Consider the following 17498-nt stretch of genomic DNA (forward strand, 5'->3'; position numbering starts at 1 on the left):
TGCCGCCTCGCGGGCTCGGCCCGGCCCTGCGGGGGGGGGAGGTGGCGGCGGACGGGAGCCGAGGGCGGCGGGGGACGGCCTGGGGCCGGGGAGCGGCGGAACGGGACGCGCCTTTGCGTGGGGAGGGCCGCGGGCGCTGCCGTGGAGCCGCCCGGAACGGCGGAGCGGGGCCGTTTCCGGGATGCCGGGCCGTGTCCGCGGGAGATGGGGCTGCGGGCTCGGGATGAGCCGCTCCGGCCGCACTGGAGCGCGGCGGCGTTCCCGCGTGTCCGTGGGGCTCTCGAGGCCCCGGGTTCCGTGCTGAATGTCTCGAATCCCCCGGTGCGTCGGGGCCCGCTGAGTTTCCTTCGGGAAGTGCTGTGACGGGAGTACCCGCGTTCGTGCCCCGGTGCGGTGCCGGGAGGGGCCGCCGAACGCTGCCTAGACCTACGTGAAGTCCCTGGGGCCTAACATGGGCAGGAGCGTAGTGGGAGGGGCTGGAAGTTCGCCCCGTTGTTTCCAATACGCGCTTTTTGAAGCACAGTAGAACGAAAGAGCACCTACAGCCATTTGTTTCAAAGTGAAAACCTCCAGTCTGGTGTCTAACAGAGGTAACTTGGATTTCTGCCCCTTCACTTCCACCTTCAGCGACGTGGTTTTGCTGTTTCTGCACTTGTAGGTCAGAGAGCTTCTGTTTTGAAACTGAAGCAACACGATTCCTTGGCTGCTTTCAGTTCCTGTAGCTTGGGGAAACGTTTTCATTTGTATCTCCCATAATACTGGAGTTTCACAGAGGTTTTCCCCTTTCTTTAGCCTTACTCAAACTTCACTGGCTACAGTGTTGTTCCACGACACGACAGATCGCTTTCTCTGTTCATTGAGCATAGCCTTGTGCGTATTTATTTGATTTCTTCATAGTCTATAGATACCAAGTTTGGCATCCTTGGCAAAGTCTATTTGAGGAGAAGCTGTGAGTATCAGAGTATTTTTGTCAAAATTGCATCTCTCCAAGCTTTCAACTTGCCTGCTCCGTCACCAGCTGCTCTCCTACCCCAGCATGCAGCAAGCCTTGGTGCGGGCTGGGAGCTGCTCGGGGCGGTGCTAGCTCTCCTCTTGCTTTCCCTTGGCAGAAACCTTTGTTTCCTGGAAAATGGCTGCTTAGCCTGGCTTGGCTACCTGACCTTGACATGCAGTGCCGTTATTTTATCATATCGTGATGTAAGAGGTCCAGAGGAACAGGGTTTACTGCCAGGCTTGGTGTGTTCTGTTGGGAAAACTGAACCAGATCATCCTGAAGTTGGCAGCAGTGTTTCAGGGGCTGTTTGGGGTGCGTTGAAAGGAGGGGACTCTGTCTCAGGAAAACCCTGTCTCAGGGCAAGCCAAGCCCCCTTGGGCTGTCCCTTGACTGCTGGGAGAGCTGCAGGACCCCCAGCTGCTGGAGGAGCTGCAGCCACTAAAGAGCTACCTCCATTGGGGTTCACCTTTGTGCCTTCTCCAGGGGCTCTGCCACCAGGAAGCAGAGCTGGCTGGTGACCGGGATGAGGGAAGTACAATGCATGCTCTCGGTGTGCGCATCAGCCCTCCTGAATCCTTGATATAACTATAATAGCTAATTGTCGCTTTAAAAAAGCTGTAAATCTGGGCTCTGTGAGTAACTTGGACCACGTTGTGCATTCTGTGGCTATGCTGTTGTCATTTTGAAGCATCTGATATTCCCATCTCCTTCAGATGCAGAGCTGTGACCAAAGGAAGGCAGAAGTAATTGGTGTACAACTCCGAGCACTTGAGGGTGGATTTTTGCTGTGCTTTCCTGTTGGCATGGCCCCATCCCCAGGCTCTGTTAGTGCATCTTTGGCAAACAGCCTTATTCACACTGACCCATCTACCTGCACCGTGGAATGAGAGGGCTAGGAGCCTGCTCCTGCCTCGGCCTCCTGCTGTGCTGCTGCTCGTGGCTCTACCAAAAAAAAATGCATTTGTCAGCAGATCTGCCTTGACTTCCTTTTGCCTGCTCTGGGGCCCGGTTGCGTCACCTCTGTAGGTAACGCCAGACAGCGAGGGGTTGTTGTGAGCAGAGAGGCTGGAGCTGAGCTGGCAGTCACCTGGTACAACAGGACTGGGAGGTCCTGGAAGTGCCTCACTGCATCTTTTGGAGCAGTCGCATTGGAGAGACTTTGGTGGTGTTGGAGGTCTAAGGAGATTCTGCCCTCGTGCTGCGGTTTGCTGCCACTTTGTTTTGTCAGACTGTGTAGTGAACTGGATCACTGAAACGGCATGGGTTAAATATACTGCTTTTTGGAGGGTTATCCTCAGTGCAAACCCAGCAAAGCACAAGCTGACACAGCCAACATGGTGCCTATTGCCAAAGGCAGAGCAGGGGCAACAACTTGTGTGAGGCTGAACAGGGGCAGTTTGAGCCAGTATTGCTGCCCGTGTCATGGAACCGTGACCTTGTGTTTGTGGATGCTGCTGCATGGCTCACTCGATCTACCCTGACTCTGATAGCAGCCCAGTGGCGTTGTTTCCCCATCTAATCATTTGAATATTACATCTAAACACTTCCCAGTTGACAAGGGATTTTTTTTGTAAGCATTGCTAAGCTTGTTGGGTTAATGAAAGGTGAAGATGAGGAGTAACTCTGAAAGGGAAGAACATGAAACTCCAGGTCTGCAGCCTGCTGAGGATCACGGATGGGAGGACTGGCTGGTGGCAGCCACCATGGTGGGGTGGCTCCATCCACAGCCATCTCCACACACGGTGGCCGTGGAGAAGGCCTTCATCACACTGTGACCTGAGGCTGCCATCTGGAAGTGGTCCTGTGCATGCCCACATGTGACTGCTCTGTGCCCTGGAGCTCACCTGTCACCAGCTGTGCCTTCGACCTGCCGCGTGTACGGAAGCGCTGAGCTTTGGAAGCGAGCAGAAACAGGATGTCGTGTGCTTTCCTTTGAGATTTACTGCTCTAACCGTGCCTGGTGGTGACTGTCCCTGCCATCTGCTCCACCGCACTGCTGCAGTTGGATTAGTTTGCTTTAGAACTCGTTTGTAGAAGCACGTGAGCCCCAGTTCTCCTCACCTTGGCGGTTGGGCACGGCCCTGCTCCACGTGGCTGGCCTGTTGGTAGAAACCGCACTCGTCTGGGCAAGGTGAAGATGTGTGCTCTGTAAGTAGAGTTCAAAACCGGACAGGAGTGAGCTGTTGTCGGATTCACTGATATAAATCCACCCTTTACTGTGGTGGGGTGGAAATAAGTTTCAGACTGATTGATGTGCAAGATAAACTCCTAAACCACAGCAGCTGGATTAGCCGGAGCAGATCTGAGAGCATCGATGCTAGCAGCGTCGTTCTGCGCTGTGCTTTGCTGCAGCTGGCTGTCCTTCCCACTTGAAGTCCTGGCTTTGGCAATCACCAGGAAATCCTCACCTTTGCTACGGGTGGGAGAAAGTGAATGAGATTTTTAGCTCTCTGTTGAGGCATGTGCTGTTCCCAGCACTCAGCTTGATTAGGGCAGTGCTGGAGAACAGAGCCTGTAATGATTTATTGGCAAAGCGTACTCTGTTATCTAGATAGTTTCCGAGGGCAGAGTAAGCCTAGCAGAGCAATTGTGGCGATGGTTTCCTTGAGCAGCAAAGAGCTTTTGGCAGAAATAATTTGGATTAAACATTAATTGCAAACTGTTGTTCAGGAATGGTCCTTGCTGTTTTTAGATTGTGGTGTTCTCACATTTCCAGTCGCTCTGAATTGTGTTAGACAGCACAGTATGTTGGAAAGCTTTATGTTAATCAAGAGCAAATACCGAATTGTTTGCCCGCCCATATTGACAGTTTCGTTTCAGAAGTCATTTGAAGCTTGTCATTTTGAACATGTAGAACCATGACGATTAAATTCATTCATGCCTGAGAGGAGTCATGGGCAGTTATGGATCTCGGATGTTCCCACGTGCCTTCCCCAGCTGGCGGTGTTTTTCTTCCATGATGTATTTTCATTGCCTGTGGCTTACTGTCACGTTATTCACTCAACAGGTCGTGCTGTCTTGGTGTTCTCACAGTGAGTTACCTGTTTCTGGAAACCTACCAGACAAGGAAAACATGTGGGGAGACCATCGACAAGGCAACAGGACGGGGTCGTTTCGGTAAGCGTTGGAGTGTACGGCTTGTTTCTGTAACACATTTAAATACAAAAAGCAGGAGGAACTTTCTGATTGTCATTGTGCACGTCCTCCTGTGAGTGAGCAATTTTGGTCAAAGTTGGAAGGTCCTTGTGGAGCTAGGAATAGGCAAGTTAAGGTACACGTAGCTTTCTGCATTTTTGTGAAGCTCCGTTCTTTTCTTTCATTTTATTGACAGTTGCTTTTAGTATTTCTGTTCCTTCTCTACAGCGCCTTTTCTAGTGATATTTCATGTATAGCTGTTGTAAGTTGAGGTGGTGCTATGCCACGTGAATAGCCATTGTTAAGACCTGGAGGAGAAATGCCTAATAGCATGATGTTGATTCTCTCCAACCACAGTCCTTGCCTTAACTTCAGAAATATTGGCAGTTTAATTGCACCTGGGATTTTGTGTAAACTTCAGTTTAATCTGCTCCACGAGATGAAGCAGACCAGAATATCCCCATGTGCTTGGCCATGCTCCTTCACAAGATGTTTTTGAATATCGCTGGAAGTGTTGTGAAGATTCACGTGCCGCTGACCTGCCCCGTGTGATGTGTTTTAGCTCATATTCCTCTGCTTCTTACTGGACACTGTGTATGCAGCGGGGCTCTGGATATAAAAAATAAAATGGAGACACCAAGAGCTAGGGCTTTCCTCCGTTGTGCGTGGTTCTTTCATCCTTTGCTCACATGTCCACCTCATTTAGTTGAATATCAGCGTGATAAACGTGCTTGCTCCTGGCATACCATAGGGTTCTGTAATGAGCATATTTCAAATAATTGTCCAGCTGTAATGGGTCGAGAAAACTGATCACATGAACTAGGAAAAAGCAGTATCCTGCAGAACCTGTCTTAGTGTTGCTGCTGGGAGAGGGATCACAATATGTGGCCCTGTTAGTAGTGCTGCTCTGCTGATTCTTAAGTGGATTTAATTGGCATCATTCTTTACTGTGCTGGGTGGGGAATTCTAACCTTGAACAAGTTTCAATTCCTGTTCTGTGCGGTGGTGAAGCCGGGGCTTGCAGCTTAGTGAATCTGTATGCAGTTTGATTAGCTTTACAAATGTGCATTTTGCTGATGAGTGATTCTATAGTGAAACTCAAAGAAGAACTTGCTGTAGTTGCAAAGGAAATGTCCACTGATTAGGGTGGGATTTGGTGTTTCTTTACTCTGTTTACTATTCTAATCATTTTTTTAAAATGTACTGGAGCACGGCTTAGCTCTACAGGTTGCTCCATCTCAAAAGAACAAAAAAAAAAACCAAAAAACCCAACACATTGGGTTTTGAAAAACTGTATTAAGAGGAAACTTCTTCCTGAGTGGTGGTGTGCAGAGATCAGGAGAGCTCATGGCTGTATTGTAACGTCAGTACAGGACAGCCTGTATAGAAGCATGAGTGCAGGTTAATCTCACATGTTGATTATTGGCGTGCTCCTGTGAGGCATCTTCAGAGTCTGAACTGATAGCTGTCAGGCTTTTGCTGGTTCAGATGCCAGCATGAGAGGCAAAAACGAGTCTAAGTAGTGTGTTCCTTGAGCATGTTTGGTAGCCTCTGCTTTTGTGTGCCTCGTGACAATGTGATAAATTAGCTGTTTGTAATATTGCCCAGAGAACTTAAGCTCAAGTTGTTCCTCCCAGGCATGTGCTGGTGATGCTCATAAACAAACACACCAGCTGGTGGAACCTTGAACAGCTGCAGAGCTGTGTGCAGTGCAGGACTTTGTGGATTGCTACCATCATTAACCCATTAATATTGCAGGTATTCCCTGTTGAGTGCTTCTGGAAATTGTGCTGAAATGGGAGCACCCAAGTTTACTTTCTCACATCTGTCGTATGCTGCCTCATCTTAAACTGCCAAACATCAATATCTTCTGCGGATCTTAGACTGTTACACCACTCTATAAAAAGTTTAGAGAAGAATGTGCTGCTGTATAGATTTCAGACTCTAAGCACGTTATGAATAATACTGTCTTTATTTCTACAGTGGGAGCCAAGAAGAAAGGTTTGCTCCCGGGTGGAACAGGGACTATCCTCCTTCCCTTGATAGTCTTGCTCAAGAAAGACACTCTGGCAACTTCTCTGGCAGAGAATCACTTCCTTTTGATATCCAGGCACTCGCAGGCCTCCTCAATCCTCAGTTTGCCAACAGAGAGGAACCTTCTTTCAGCTTTGGAGCTAGAGATGGACCACGTAGTGACTTCAGAGGTGGGGAGGGGCACCATGATTTCAGGGGCAGAGACTTCCCACCGTCTGACTTTCAGAGCAGAGATGAGTCTCAGTTGGATTTCAGAGGTAGGGAGCCACCCCCTTCTGAGTACAGGGGCAGGGATATGTACTCCGGAGACTTTAGGGAGAGAGAAGGGCTGCCTATGGACTTCAGGGGTGGGGACATTCCTCCAGTGGACTACAGAAACAGGGAGACGTTCCGTATGAACTACAGGGACAGGGAAGCACATAGCATGGACTATAGGGGTAGAGATGAGCCTCCATCAGACTTCAGGGGAAGGGGATCTTTTGATCTGGATTTCAGAGGTCGAGATGGATCTCATTCAGACTTTAGGGCAAGAGATGTGCCCGAGTTAGACTACAGGGGCAGAGACCATTCCTATTCAGACTTCAGAAACAGGGATGTACCCGATTTGGACTTCAGAGGTGTGGGCACCTCTGATTTGGACTTCCGAAGCAGAAATGCGCCCTCGTCAGATTTCAGAAATAGGCACAGGTCCCGGTCTGATCAGGACTTTAGGAGCAGGGATATGCCTCCTCCTATGGACTTTTCAGACAGGGAAATGCCTCCTGTGGATCAAAGCCTCGTAGATTTTAGACGGAACCAATCTACCATACCTTTAGCAGAAAGAGAGGGCTCTGGTTTAAGCGCCAGCAAGAGAGAGGAGCCTGCACTTGGTCTGGAAAGAACTCCCTTTGGTAGTCAGAAAGGTGAATTTCAACACTCAGAAGCACCAGCCAGAGAAGAGGAATCCCTTGGATTGGGTCTCAAAGACAACGCTTCACACAATTTCCAAAATAGCCGTGGACCTCTTCCTGCTCTTCAGGACCAAGAGGAGCAACCTCAGACCTTTGCTAACAAGCAGCAACAGCAGCAGCAGCAGCTTTCTGGGGGAGAGCAGCAAAGATCCGATTCTGATCTTGGGTTAAAGGGTGAAGATGACCTGGATTTCCTTGGAAGGCAAGATACGGACTACCGCAACATTGAGTATCGTGATGTGGATCACCGGCTGCCAGGGTGTCAGTTGTTTGACTATGAGCATGGCAAGTCGTTTTCAGAAGGAAAACCCGGCAAAGATTCTAGGCCCTATAAGAGCCTGCAGGTAGGTGGCTTTGTCGATTGATGTTTCTCTTGAGCGCGTGTTGTCCAGTGCGTGGAAGGAGCTGGGAGGGACTCTTCGTGTTACATCACTTCAGTTCTCTCCTAATTCGCTGTCCTTCTCTGAGATTAGCCTCTTGCTCCAGGCCATTTTAGAGGTCATGCTTTCTGTCTTAGAAATATTTTCTTCAGAGAAATGCAGTATATCAATTGAGAATTGCTGAATATGTACAACTAGATCTGGTTCAGAAAGTCCCCAGTTTGAAAACGACCAGACAAAGAGAGGGAGTTATGGGAGAAGTATTAGGTAGAATACCTTACTTTCTCCTGGACATCTGCCTATGAGTGCTGCCAGAGAGAAGCTGCTGGGACAGATGGACCTATGTAGAGCAGTGCAGCTGTTTACCTTCAGAATCAGCTTTGAAACTTGAAGTTAATTATAACCACTGAATTAACAGCTCCTATCAAATCTTTTCCTACTTCTGGAAAGCGGGGAGAGGTTTTTTTTGCTTTTCATGTTTTAAGAACTTGGAGATGTCTGAGATCCAGGGCAAGGATGGCCTCTTGGCACTTACAGTTCATTCGAGTTGTGAGTATTGTAGGGAGATGCTTCCTGGACCTGGATCTCATTACACAGCATGATGAGCACGCAAAGCTCGTTAAGCTAATGTTGCAGAGCTCTCTGAATCTTAAACAATGTTATGGTAAAGACGTGAACCATACTGTTTATAAGCCTTTGTATTATACCTTGCTTTATTTTCTTATGGTTTGTGTAACCTGTGAGTATGTCTGATTTGTTCAAAACCAAACATTTTGGTTGTATGAACTCAAGGACCAAGATTACCGGACCTGCCCCGAGTTCGTGAAGCCAAGCAAGCTGATTCGGCTAGGAGGAGTGCCTGAAACTGCCACGAAGGATGATGTAAGTGGGTGGTTCTTCATCCAAAATGTACTGCAGGACTTTCAAAACTTCTATGCAATGTTTCTAAACTTAGGATTTTCAAGCCTGGTGAGTGTAATTCAGACAGTCTGTCGTTTTCCCCAAGGAAAATCCCGATATAGAAGTGATTGCAATGTTATTTTCTTATCTGATTATTCTGCTTTTTTGAGGGCCTGGAAATGATGATTTTTTTTTTGCAGTCACATATGTGATGTTGGTGGGCGAAAGCCTCGACCGCCAGACTCTTTTTAACACGCCTTCCTTCCAGGATTACTTTATATAGAGACAATATTTTTATTACTCCTGGTATTATATTTTGAGTCTAGAAGACATTCGTGTTTGAGTGAACTTTTTCTTGGTTACTTGAAATTGCTAAAATGAGATCTCACGAAGACAGAAGAGATGTCTCCTGCTGATTTTAGGTTAAAAAAAAAAAAATTGTCTGGGCTACAAGGTGAAAGAAGTTATCTTTTCAAAGGCTCCCACTTCTAATTAATTTATTTTTTTGTGACAGCTCCAGCCTGGAGAACACCTACACACAGCAGTTTTTGCAAGGTTTAGTGTGGTGATCGGCTCTTCTGAGGCTTAATACTGAAGTCTGGTTAGTAGAGGACTCATGGCAGAAACTGTCTGTTAATGGCAGCAAGATCTCTCTGACCTTAAATAAGGATCAGAGGGAGCTATATGGCTGCAAACAGCATGACAGAGCAGCTTTGAGCAGTTGAGTTCTGGTGTAAATAGTGGTTGCTTATTTAAACAACAACAACAAAAAATCAAATATTCCCCAAAACTCGAAAAATAGTTTTCAGGTACTGTGGGAACTTTATCAGGAAAGAGTAGCTGTTTATAACTGAGTTAACAAAAGAAGCCTTAGGGGAGAAGGATTGTACATGAGCAGGGACTTCACTTTCTGAGGTTTTGTTTTGGAGACTGAAGTGGATCCTGGTTTTCCTGTAGATCCTCAATGCCTTCCGAGGGCCGGATGGGACGCCCGTGAAGAACTTGCGACTGAAGGATTACAGTTCAGGTGAGAATGCTTTTCCAGTGCTTCTGGTTTGGGGTTTACAAGAGGGTATTTTTCGCACCAATACGTACCTAGCCAGTTTGACTAGAGTCAATTATGATGCCATAATTACAGGTATTTTGGAATGAAAATACCTGCTGAGTTTTGTACTTGGCCCTTTTGTCTCCAGAATTGGTGGCTGTGCTCATTGTTACTTCAGAGCTAAAGCATGTGTCCTGATGCTTCTAGCTGTAGGAGCAGCAGGAGAAAAAAACCAGCAAGACTGTTCAAATAGCTACCAAGGATTAAAAAAAAAAAAAAAACAACAACACAAAAACAAACAGGTTAACTCCCAACAGATTTTTTTTTCTTTTAATTAATATTATTCGATCCTTTTGGATTGTTCTCAGTCTTGTTTCTGAGATGGTTTGGCTGTGGAACACGTCCTGCACAAATAGTGTCCTCGTGAAACCTGATATTCCCTAATGTTTTTCCCTCAGTAACATGAAGCTGTCCCCCTTCTTAGATATGAAAAAAATAAAAGAAAAAAAAAGAGCAAGTTGTATAAGCAGATATCCAAATACTGGGTCAGAACGCTCTTCCTCATTTCAAAGAATGGAGCTTTGCTGTATGTCTGATCAGTATGTATAGGATTCTGAAGAAAGAAATGCTTTACAAGGCTGCTGTGTGTGAGCTGTACTGGAACAAAGATGTGCAGTGGTAGGAAACGAGGGGTGGGCCCTGGGGAGCGGTTTGGGTTTTGCTGGTAGGGAATGCCTGGAGCTGGGAGGACCATCTGAAGTTACCTCTCCTGTTCTGATGGTAGCGAACAGCTCCTGCTCCAAACTTACGTTTCTGCCATTTTCCAAAGAAAGGAACAACAGCAGAGCTGTTTCCTTTGTCTCCACTTAAACCAAGGAAAGCAGAGGCTTCTACCGTCGTCGGTGCTTTTACGCATTACCAGTATGGGTTGCACGTGGAGCAGCCGCAATCCTTCGTGTCAATGCTTTACATAAAGGCTTCCTGGGTGTTTAGTAGCTGGGGACAGAAACTGGGGCAGTTGGGTATTTCTCAAGTATATTTTTGTTTCTGGAAGCTGTCAAAGGAGATTTCACAACCTTCTCACGAACCTTTGAACTGAAGAACACTCCTGTTACATAATCTGATCTGGCCCAACAAACACGGCTTAAAGGGCGCAATCTTTCTTGCTGCCTTTCCTCTTTTCTGCACACAGCACGACGTGGCTGTCATCAGCCGTGCAGCACTGAGCACAGCCCCACCATTGCAACACGTTCACTTTTTGCCCTTCTTGATGTGATTTGCCAGTTGCTATTTTTCTGAAACAAGTAACTTTTCAGTAATAAATCGCTTGAACTGGGGACGTTTCTGTAAGTCTCTTCTCGCGTTCGTTGCTACAACTTAGTGCCGGGGCTCACTGCCCTCGTTAGAGAACCACTGTCTTTCTCCCATTCCCAGTTTCAGAGGTGACCATCTGAGACGTGGTGTCTGGAGTTAAGTGTGGAAGCCCTCGCGTCTGCTGATGGTCACATGTAGAACGAGAGCTGCAGCTTTCCTGGTGTCCTTGTAAAAGCCGCGTTCTGTTTCAGTCCGTGTCGTCAGCAGCAGATTTTATTTTGTTATAAAGTTTTCCTGGCTTGCAAAAGCCAAGGGATGAAGAACGAAGTTAAAACTAGCTCATGGTTTGTGGGCTATTTAAAGCCGGCGTTTAACCTTGTCCTTTCAACATCAGTAATTTAAGCACTGTAGGGCTATTCTAGGTTATATTGATGCTTCAAAGACTGTTTTGCATCATGTCCTGAGGCTGCAAATGCAGCTACTAATTTAAACAGCTTTCTGATCCTCGTTACACAAGATGGATATACATCTAGAACAGAAAAAGCTTCCTGGGTTGTGAAAATGTTTTCTTGAAATTGGGTAACCAGAAGCTGTAGTAAACTTAATCCAGCTTTTCACATGAGGTTATCCTATAGAGGATCGTGCAGAATTGAATGCATCTGAACTTCGGATAAGCCAAGCCCGCGTGGAGCTAGAGGCCAGTCTTTTGATGAACTCAGCTTTTACAGTGGAGTGTGAAATGAAGAGTTAAAAGCAAACCTCCTGGATTGCTAATGTCTCTGATCCACCTGGCCTCCCTGGCTGCCTTAGTGTATCGGTTCAGAGCTGCAGCAGCAGCCTGGCTCAGAAGAATGGGTTGTATAATTCCGAGCGCTGTCCAGAAATGTTAAAAATAACATTAATCATGTGTGCATGTACTTCATATTGAGTGTGTTCAGGAGAGAAGAATGCCTGCAGCTGCTGGAGAGCAAAACCAGCCATAACAAATAGCACGCAATTAACTTGAAAGGGGCGAGGTTCGGATCAGTTTCACAAGAGCAAAATGCTTTTCATGAAGGTGATCTCAGCGGCTTCAATGCCGTGATTCCACTGGGCGATCTTCCTCAAGGCTCTGTGTTGGAGGAAAATGTCTGGTTTGCTTTTCTGGGGAAAAAAGCAGCTCCTCTTCTTTAGAAACACCTTTCTTTATACGTGCTGTAAGCGCTGAGGGAAGTGCGTTTTCTCTGAAGGTTGTGCTAAGCCTGGAATGCTGTTCTTAGTATACCTGCTGGGGCTTTGATATGCATGCAAGCTGTTTATTCTTTCGATTGTTTCGTCTCTGATGTGCACAGACTGTAACGCTTTCTAGATTTTAAAAAGGTGGCGAACGGAGGGACCTTGAGAAATGGCAGGGTATTTCTGTTTGAATCAAGAAGGCAGATATTTGCAGACAATCAGAAAACATCCAGGTGAAATTTCGTAGTCATACCCAGTGTGACGCTAGCTCATATTTCCCTGTGTCTGTGAGCTGTCTCAGATTGAATTGATGCCTGTACGTTTCGACTGAAAGTAGCATCATCAGTTCGCTGGGGGGAGAAGGGTTTCATCCAACATCGTGTTAAACGTTGGCAGGACTATTAGGTTGCTGGCTTAGCTTCCAGCTTCTCTTTTCAAGTGTGTTTGAGCCTATCTGTTTGATTAATCATTACAAAGCGTAAGCCCGGAGGTGACGGTGGAATCTTGCCAAAGTCCATCACTTGCTTTTGCTTCAAGTCTCCTGGTGCCTCTTGCTGCCCACTGCTGTTGCAGAGCTGCAGATGCACCACTCCTTTGGTAGGTGCCAGCAGCGCTGGCTTGTAGCTGTCTGAGAAGCGCCTGTCCGTGCTCCTGGGCTCCCCAGCTGTAAGCACCTCTCTCTGGTTTCAAGGCTTTCCAGTTGGGGCCTCTTGCCACGGGGCTGTTAGCACAGTGCAGTAGCACCAGGCTGCTGTTGTGTCCTGTCAGTCTGGGAACTTGTGGCTGTGGTGCCAGAAATGGGAAGCGGATGCTTTTTGGCCATCTAACATGCACACACCTTGTCCCGGCTTTGATTTTGATCATGTTTTAAATTTATGCTCTGCCCCCTTCTCATCAAGCTCTATTTTTGCTTTTCTGAGCAAAATCTGAGAAGTGATCCTGTGTGTTTGGTATGCACAAGCTCTTTGGGTGAGTGCATACATGCGTCCCAGAGAAGAGACCGTGCAGTGCTCTCTTTATCCTGAAGCTTATTGCTGAGTTGTTCTCCCTTCGAGAGATGCTGCAGTGGTGTCCAAGTAATAAATGAAAGCAGGAGGCATCCTCTGAGCCTTCTGCTCAGGCTGTTTTCCTGGATGCAGTCTGCGGTTGCCAATCTTGGAACGTGCTTTCCAGCCAGGATTCACAGTTGGAAAAAGCTGTTCAGAGAAGGCGAGCCTTTGTTGGTAGCACGTGAGGTGTCCCTGGCTCGCTCCAGGAGCACATCTGGGACATTCCCGTGTCCCTGACCAGTTTAGCAACTTCTTTGTGGCAGCTGCCTGCTCGGTTCTGAAAAGCTTGTGTTCTGCCCAGTACCGTTGGCGTCAGACATAATTCATTGCTGACTAAGCCACCGATGTGCACTAGCATTTATTTCTTGTTTTTTGTATCTGTGGCCCTTGTGTTGCAGGTGCCTGGAACTGCCCCCTTGTTCCTCCCTTTGTTATACTTCATGCAGTTTTTTCTGGGGCTTTGCCAAGGGACTTTATCTTGGTCTTGCTAAGCTCTGCCACGCTGGTACCCTGTTACGCATTTTAATTATCAATGTTTTAACATTTTAATTAATATTAATAAGCCCCTTAGGTAAACCTGTAAAAGGTACATTTTGGTTTTCTTTTCATTTGTTTTTTTTTCTCCCAAGGGCAGTCTTTTTTTTTTCTATATCAGAACAATGAATCATTGTTTGCAGGGGTATTCCAGGTAGACTCTGAAGTTTAAAATGGCATTCTTTGCAGTATTTAATTTTAGTCAAACTTATAAAGTCCAGAGATGTCTACTTCCTGGTGGAGAAACTGATACAGATCTCGAGGGGTGCACTCCTCCGTACTAGGGATAAGTTCTCCATTTTCTTGGGCTGGGGTGCAAGGCCAGGTGAGGTCTGGGTGAGATCTCACCTCAAAGCAGAGTTCTTGTTGTGGGTGGGGGCATGGCTGTGCTCCTGTCTGCCCCACCTGTAGCTGAGTCTTAGCTCCATCCCGTTCACTGCACGTGTACCTAAGGTTGGGGTGGTGATGCTCTGGCAGGTCAACACTGCTGGTGAAGTACTTCAGTGCAGCTTCCAGCATTGGGAAGGACAGAAGCTGAACTGCTGTTCTGCACGGAGAGGGGATGTTTCTGCAAGGATGCAGCCATGCACCTCCACGCTGAACCTCTTTGGTTTCCTTAAAGAGTGATGCAGTACCCTCAGGCAAACCCCTGGGAAGGGTGGTTTTGTGGCCAGCTAATGGCTTCCTCTTGAAGACAGCTTGTACCAATCCTATGGAGTTTGATTAGAGTACATCTCACAAAGACTTACGTCCTTCATTTTGCTACAAAGAACGTGCCATGGGACAACAGGACATGTCTCTAATACACGCTGTGGCACAGAGGTGCCCATTGTGTTAATTATACAGAACACAATTTGTCTCACCATTAAGGCTGGTGCTGTGGCACCCTGGGAGCCTCCTTCTATGGCTCGACCAAGTCACCTGCTTATCATCAGAGCTCTTCGTTCTGTGGGGCTTGTCTTTGAGTAGGTAGGGAAATATTTTCAGTGCTGAATCTTATTTGTAGCCAAAGTAGCCTGACCAGGACTGAGAAAGCACCTAGCTGGAGTTAGTCTGTGGTCATTGATGCCAGTCCTCATCAGGTTTCCCAGCTGTGTGGGCAGCAGGTTTTTGGCTAGTCTTGTCTGGTTTTAGGGCAGCAGTGTGTTGCCTCTTGCAAGCAAGAGGCATTCATGCTAGGCTGTCTTCTTCTGTGACGTGATGGTTTAGGCTGTGGGAACTACAGCTCTGATGGAGTCTGTGTTTGCAATAGCGATGGACCTTCGTTCATGATTTACAGCATGCTCAACAGAGAAGGCAACAACCAGTCACCCATAAAACATGATCACAGCCCTTTTGATATGCACAGTCCTTCTCTGTGGCTGATTCTAGAAATATGTTCAGCTTTTTTTTTTTTTTTTTTTTTTTTTTTGCATCTCCAGCGCAAAACTTCAAGGCTTCTCACAGCATGCTGACTTTATTGGATTAATTGCTTTTCTGAGTTGTTTGTGCTAAATGACAGGTGCTGGGGGCCCAGGTACACATTGGCAGCATTTTAAAACCCATTTCCTCTCTAAAACCTTCCCAAGTAGGCAGCTTCCAGTCCTCACACGGAGTTCTGTGATGACCCCAGCCTTCCTTGGATTCCTAATTTCTGTACAAACATGGTGTAATACAGTGTCTCTAATAAAGTTGTAATGTCTTAGCGTTGTGGGTTTTTCCCTCTCCTCACTGCACTGGTGTACAGCTGCTGCCCTTCTAGGCCAAGAGGACGGTTATTTGGTGCTCTGAGTGCTGTGTCACAGTCCCTGTAATTTATGGGGCTGTGTGGACTGACCACGTTTTGGGGGTGCATCCCAAGCACATCCTTTCCTCTGGATGGAGGAGGAAAGGTGGACTGTAGCATCATACCTTTCACAATATGGCTTCATTTCATATTTTCTGGTTTCAGTGTTGTTCTCTTGTGCAGCGCTGTCATGAATGAGCGCATGAGCATATAATTTTCTTGTACAGAGGGATGGGATGAAGAGACAACCCTTTTTCCAGCAGCCAGGTGTGACTTGCATACATTCAGCCTTTGAAATGAACTGGGGACACGGCTTTTTGTGGATTATCCTATTTATTATTCAACAGCAAGCTTTTCTAATACAGCTCTTCAGCTTCAGTATCTCTGAAGACCAATTTATCTGCGCAGAAAAGAAGCCTGACAAATTTATGGGAGCTTTGAATCTACCAGCTGGTACTGAGAGCGCTCTTGCTTTTGGCTTCTGAGTGTGTGTTAGCACAGATTGATTGCTGCTGCTCCTTGTGGGGTCCCCTCCCAGTGTTCACACCCTGCAGACAGCTTCATGTTCCCTGCTCCCTGCAGCAGGCACTGCACTGCTGCCCATCCAGCCTGCCCATGGTGGGACTTGTGTGTGCACACAGTGCTTGAACAGGAGGTGCTGGCTTCTTGGAGTCACCAGGTGTATCATACCTGTTAATAATAGTGCACTGTAGCGGTACAGAAAAATAGAGAGAGTCCTATATTTTCCAGCATTTCCTTGAGAGGAGGTATTCACTCTTTGGCATGGATGACTTCACAGGCTTCCTGGGCCTCCTGATCTGGGTGACCTCTGTCTGCACATTTCCTTGGACACAGGAAACATTTCTGAGTGGCATCACAGATGTGCTGCCACAATGTCCCACAAATGAAGTAGTCATTCCTGTCAACCAGGCAAAAGCAGGTTCCTTCCATGAGAAATGTGCAAAAGTCAGTTTCCACGGCTCTGAAGAGCAGTGTGTGAGACTGCAGATCCCGTCAAGGTTTGTAGAAGTCATAGAATAGAATATCCTGAGTTGGAAGAGACCCATAAGGATCATTGAGTCCATCTCCAAGATGGCTTGTCAGCCCTTGAGAGAAGTCCTTCATATTCACCCCACACTTTATGCTGTTGTTGCCTTTGAAGCAACAGCGATTTCTTCTCTACATGGATTAAACTATGCTGGGGATTGCCCTGTGTTCTGTTCTGCCATGCTGTCTCTGGAAAGGGCAAGCACCAACATGGTCCTTGCTTCAGCAGACTGGCTTTGCTCATGGAGACACCATCGTTATCTTCTGCCCTCAGGCTGCTTGGCCCCATCTGGCAGATGCTGGCATGAGTGATGGCAGAGCAAGGGCCCTTGGCACGTTTGCAGCTGGCCCAGCTGTAAAGTTAAAGCAGGTTGCCAAAAGACTGTGTGCTAGCAGAGCTGCTTTCATAGGAAGCCACTTTTGTTCTATCCTTCCAGGTATAGGAGAAACTCTTTGTACTGCAACGCAGGGAACAAGGGCTTTCTAGCAGTTGTTTTTGAGAAAGCAGTGACATTTCACCTGGGATGTAAGGTTTCCTAATCCCCTATTCCGATAAGGGAGGATGGTAACGCGACGCTGCACGCACATTCCTAGAACCGAGGAGCTGATCAGCTTTCTTGAGTTGGATGCCTTGGCCATGTTGCCATCATGCCTTCTTTCCAAGAGTATCTCCAGCTTGGCGTAGACCAGAGCCACTCCTGTTACGTGATCTTTTCATTTGGCCTCCTAAAACTCCAGAGAGATGCTTCTGATGTCTTCGTGCTGCTTACAGCACATATCAGAAGAACATTATGGTTTTGTTTTATTTAGGTCTCCGACGTTACAGACTACCATGAAATAACACATTACCGTGTGTCAGTTGTTCAGCAGAAACTGTGCCTGTATAGAAGCAGGTCTTATTTTAAATCACAAGTCTTTGATATTTTTATCCAATCCAAAGAACGGTAATTTTAAGGCACGCATTCAGGATTTTGAGCCCAACTGTGGCATGCTAACAAGGACCTGCTATTTGTTGTCAAAATTCCCTTCGCTAAAAGGCATGTTTAAGAAGCAAAACATCCCTTATTCAAATGTTTGTACAGCAGCTTCCTGGAGCTTTAAATGTATCCTTACTCCTAAGTATTAGGAGATCACGG

At 47.0% G+C, this 17498-nt stretch overlaps 1 protein-coding gene across 1 annotated transcript in view; it reads left to right on the forward strand.

Annotated features, from left to right (window-relative positions):
* The window catches only part of RBM6 (RNA binding motif protein 6), a 53224-nt gene that overhangs the window by 133 nt on the left and 35593 nt on the right, over positions 1–17498 (forward strand). Inside the window, exons 2-5 of the mRNA XM_021409404.1 lie at positions 4002–4111; positions 6113–7457; positions 8286–8375; positions 9351–9420. Coding sequence (XP_021265079.1) covers positions 4068–4111; positions 6113–7457; positions 8286–8375; positions 9351–9420 — 1549 coding nt within the window. The 5' untranslated portion in view covers positions 4002–4067. The remainder of the gene's footprint in view (positions 1–4001; positions 4112–6112; positions 7458–8285; positions 8376–9350; positions 9421–17498) is intronic.

This window comes from Numida meleagris, chromosome 11 (assembly GCF_002078875.1).
Source record: "Numida meleagris isolate 19003 breed g44 Domestic line chromosome 11, NumMel1.0, whole genome shotgun sequence".
In the NCBI taxonomy this organism is placed as follows: domain Eukaryota; kingdom Metazoa; phylum Chordata; class Aves; order Galliformes; family Numididae; genus Numida; species Numida meleagris.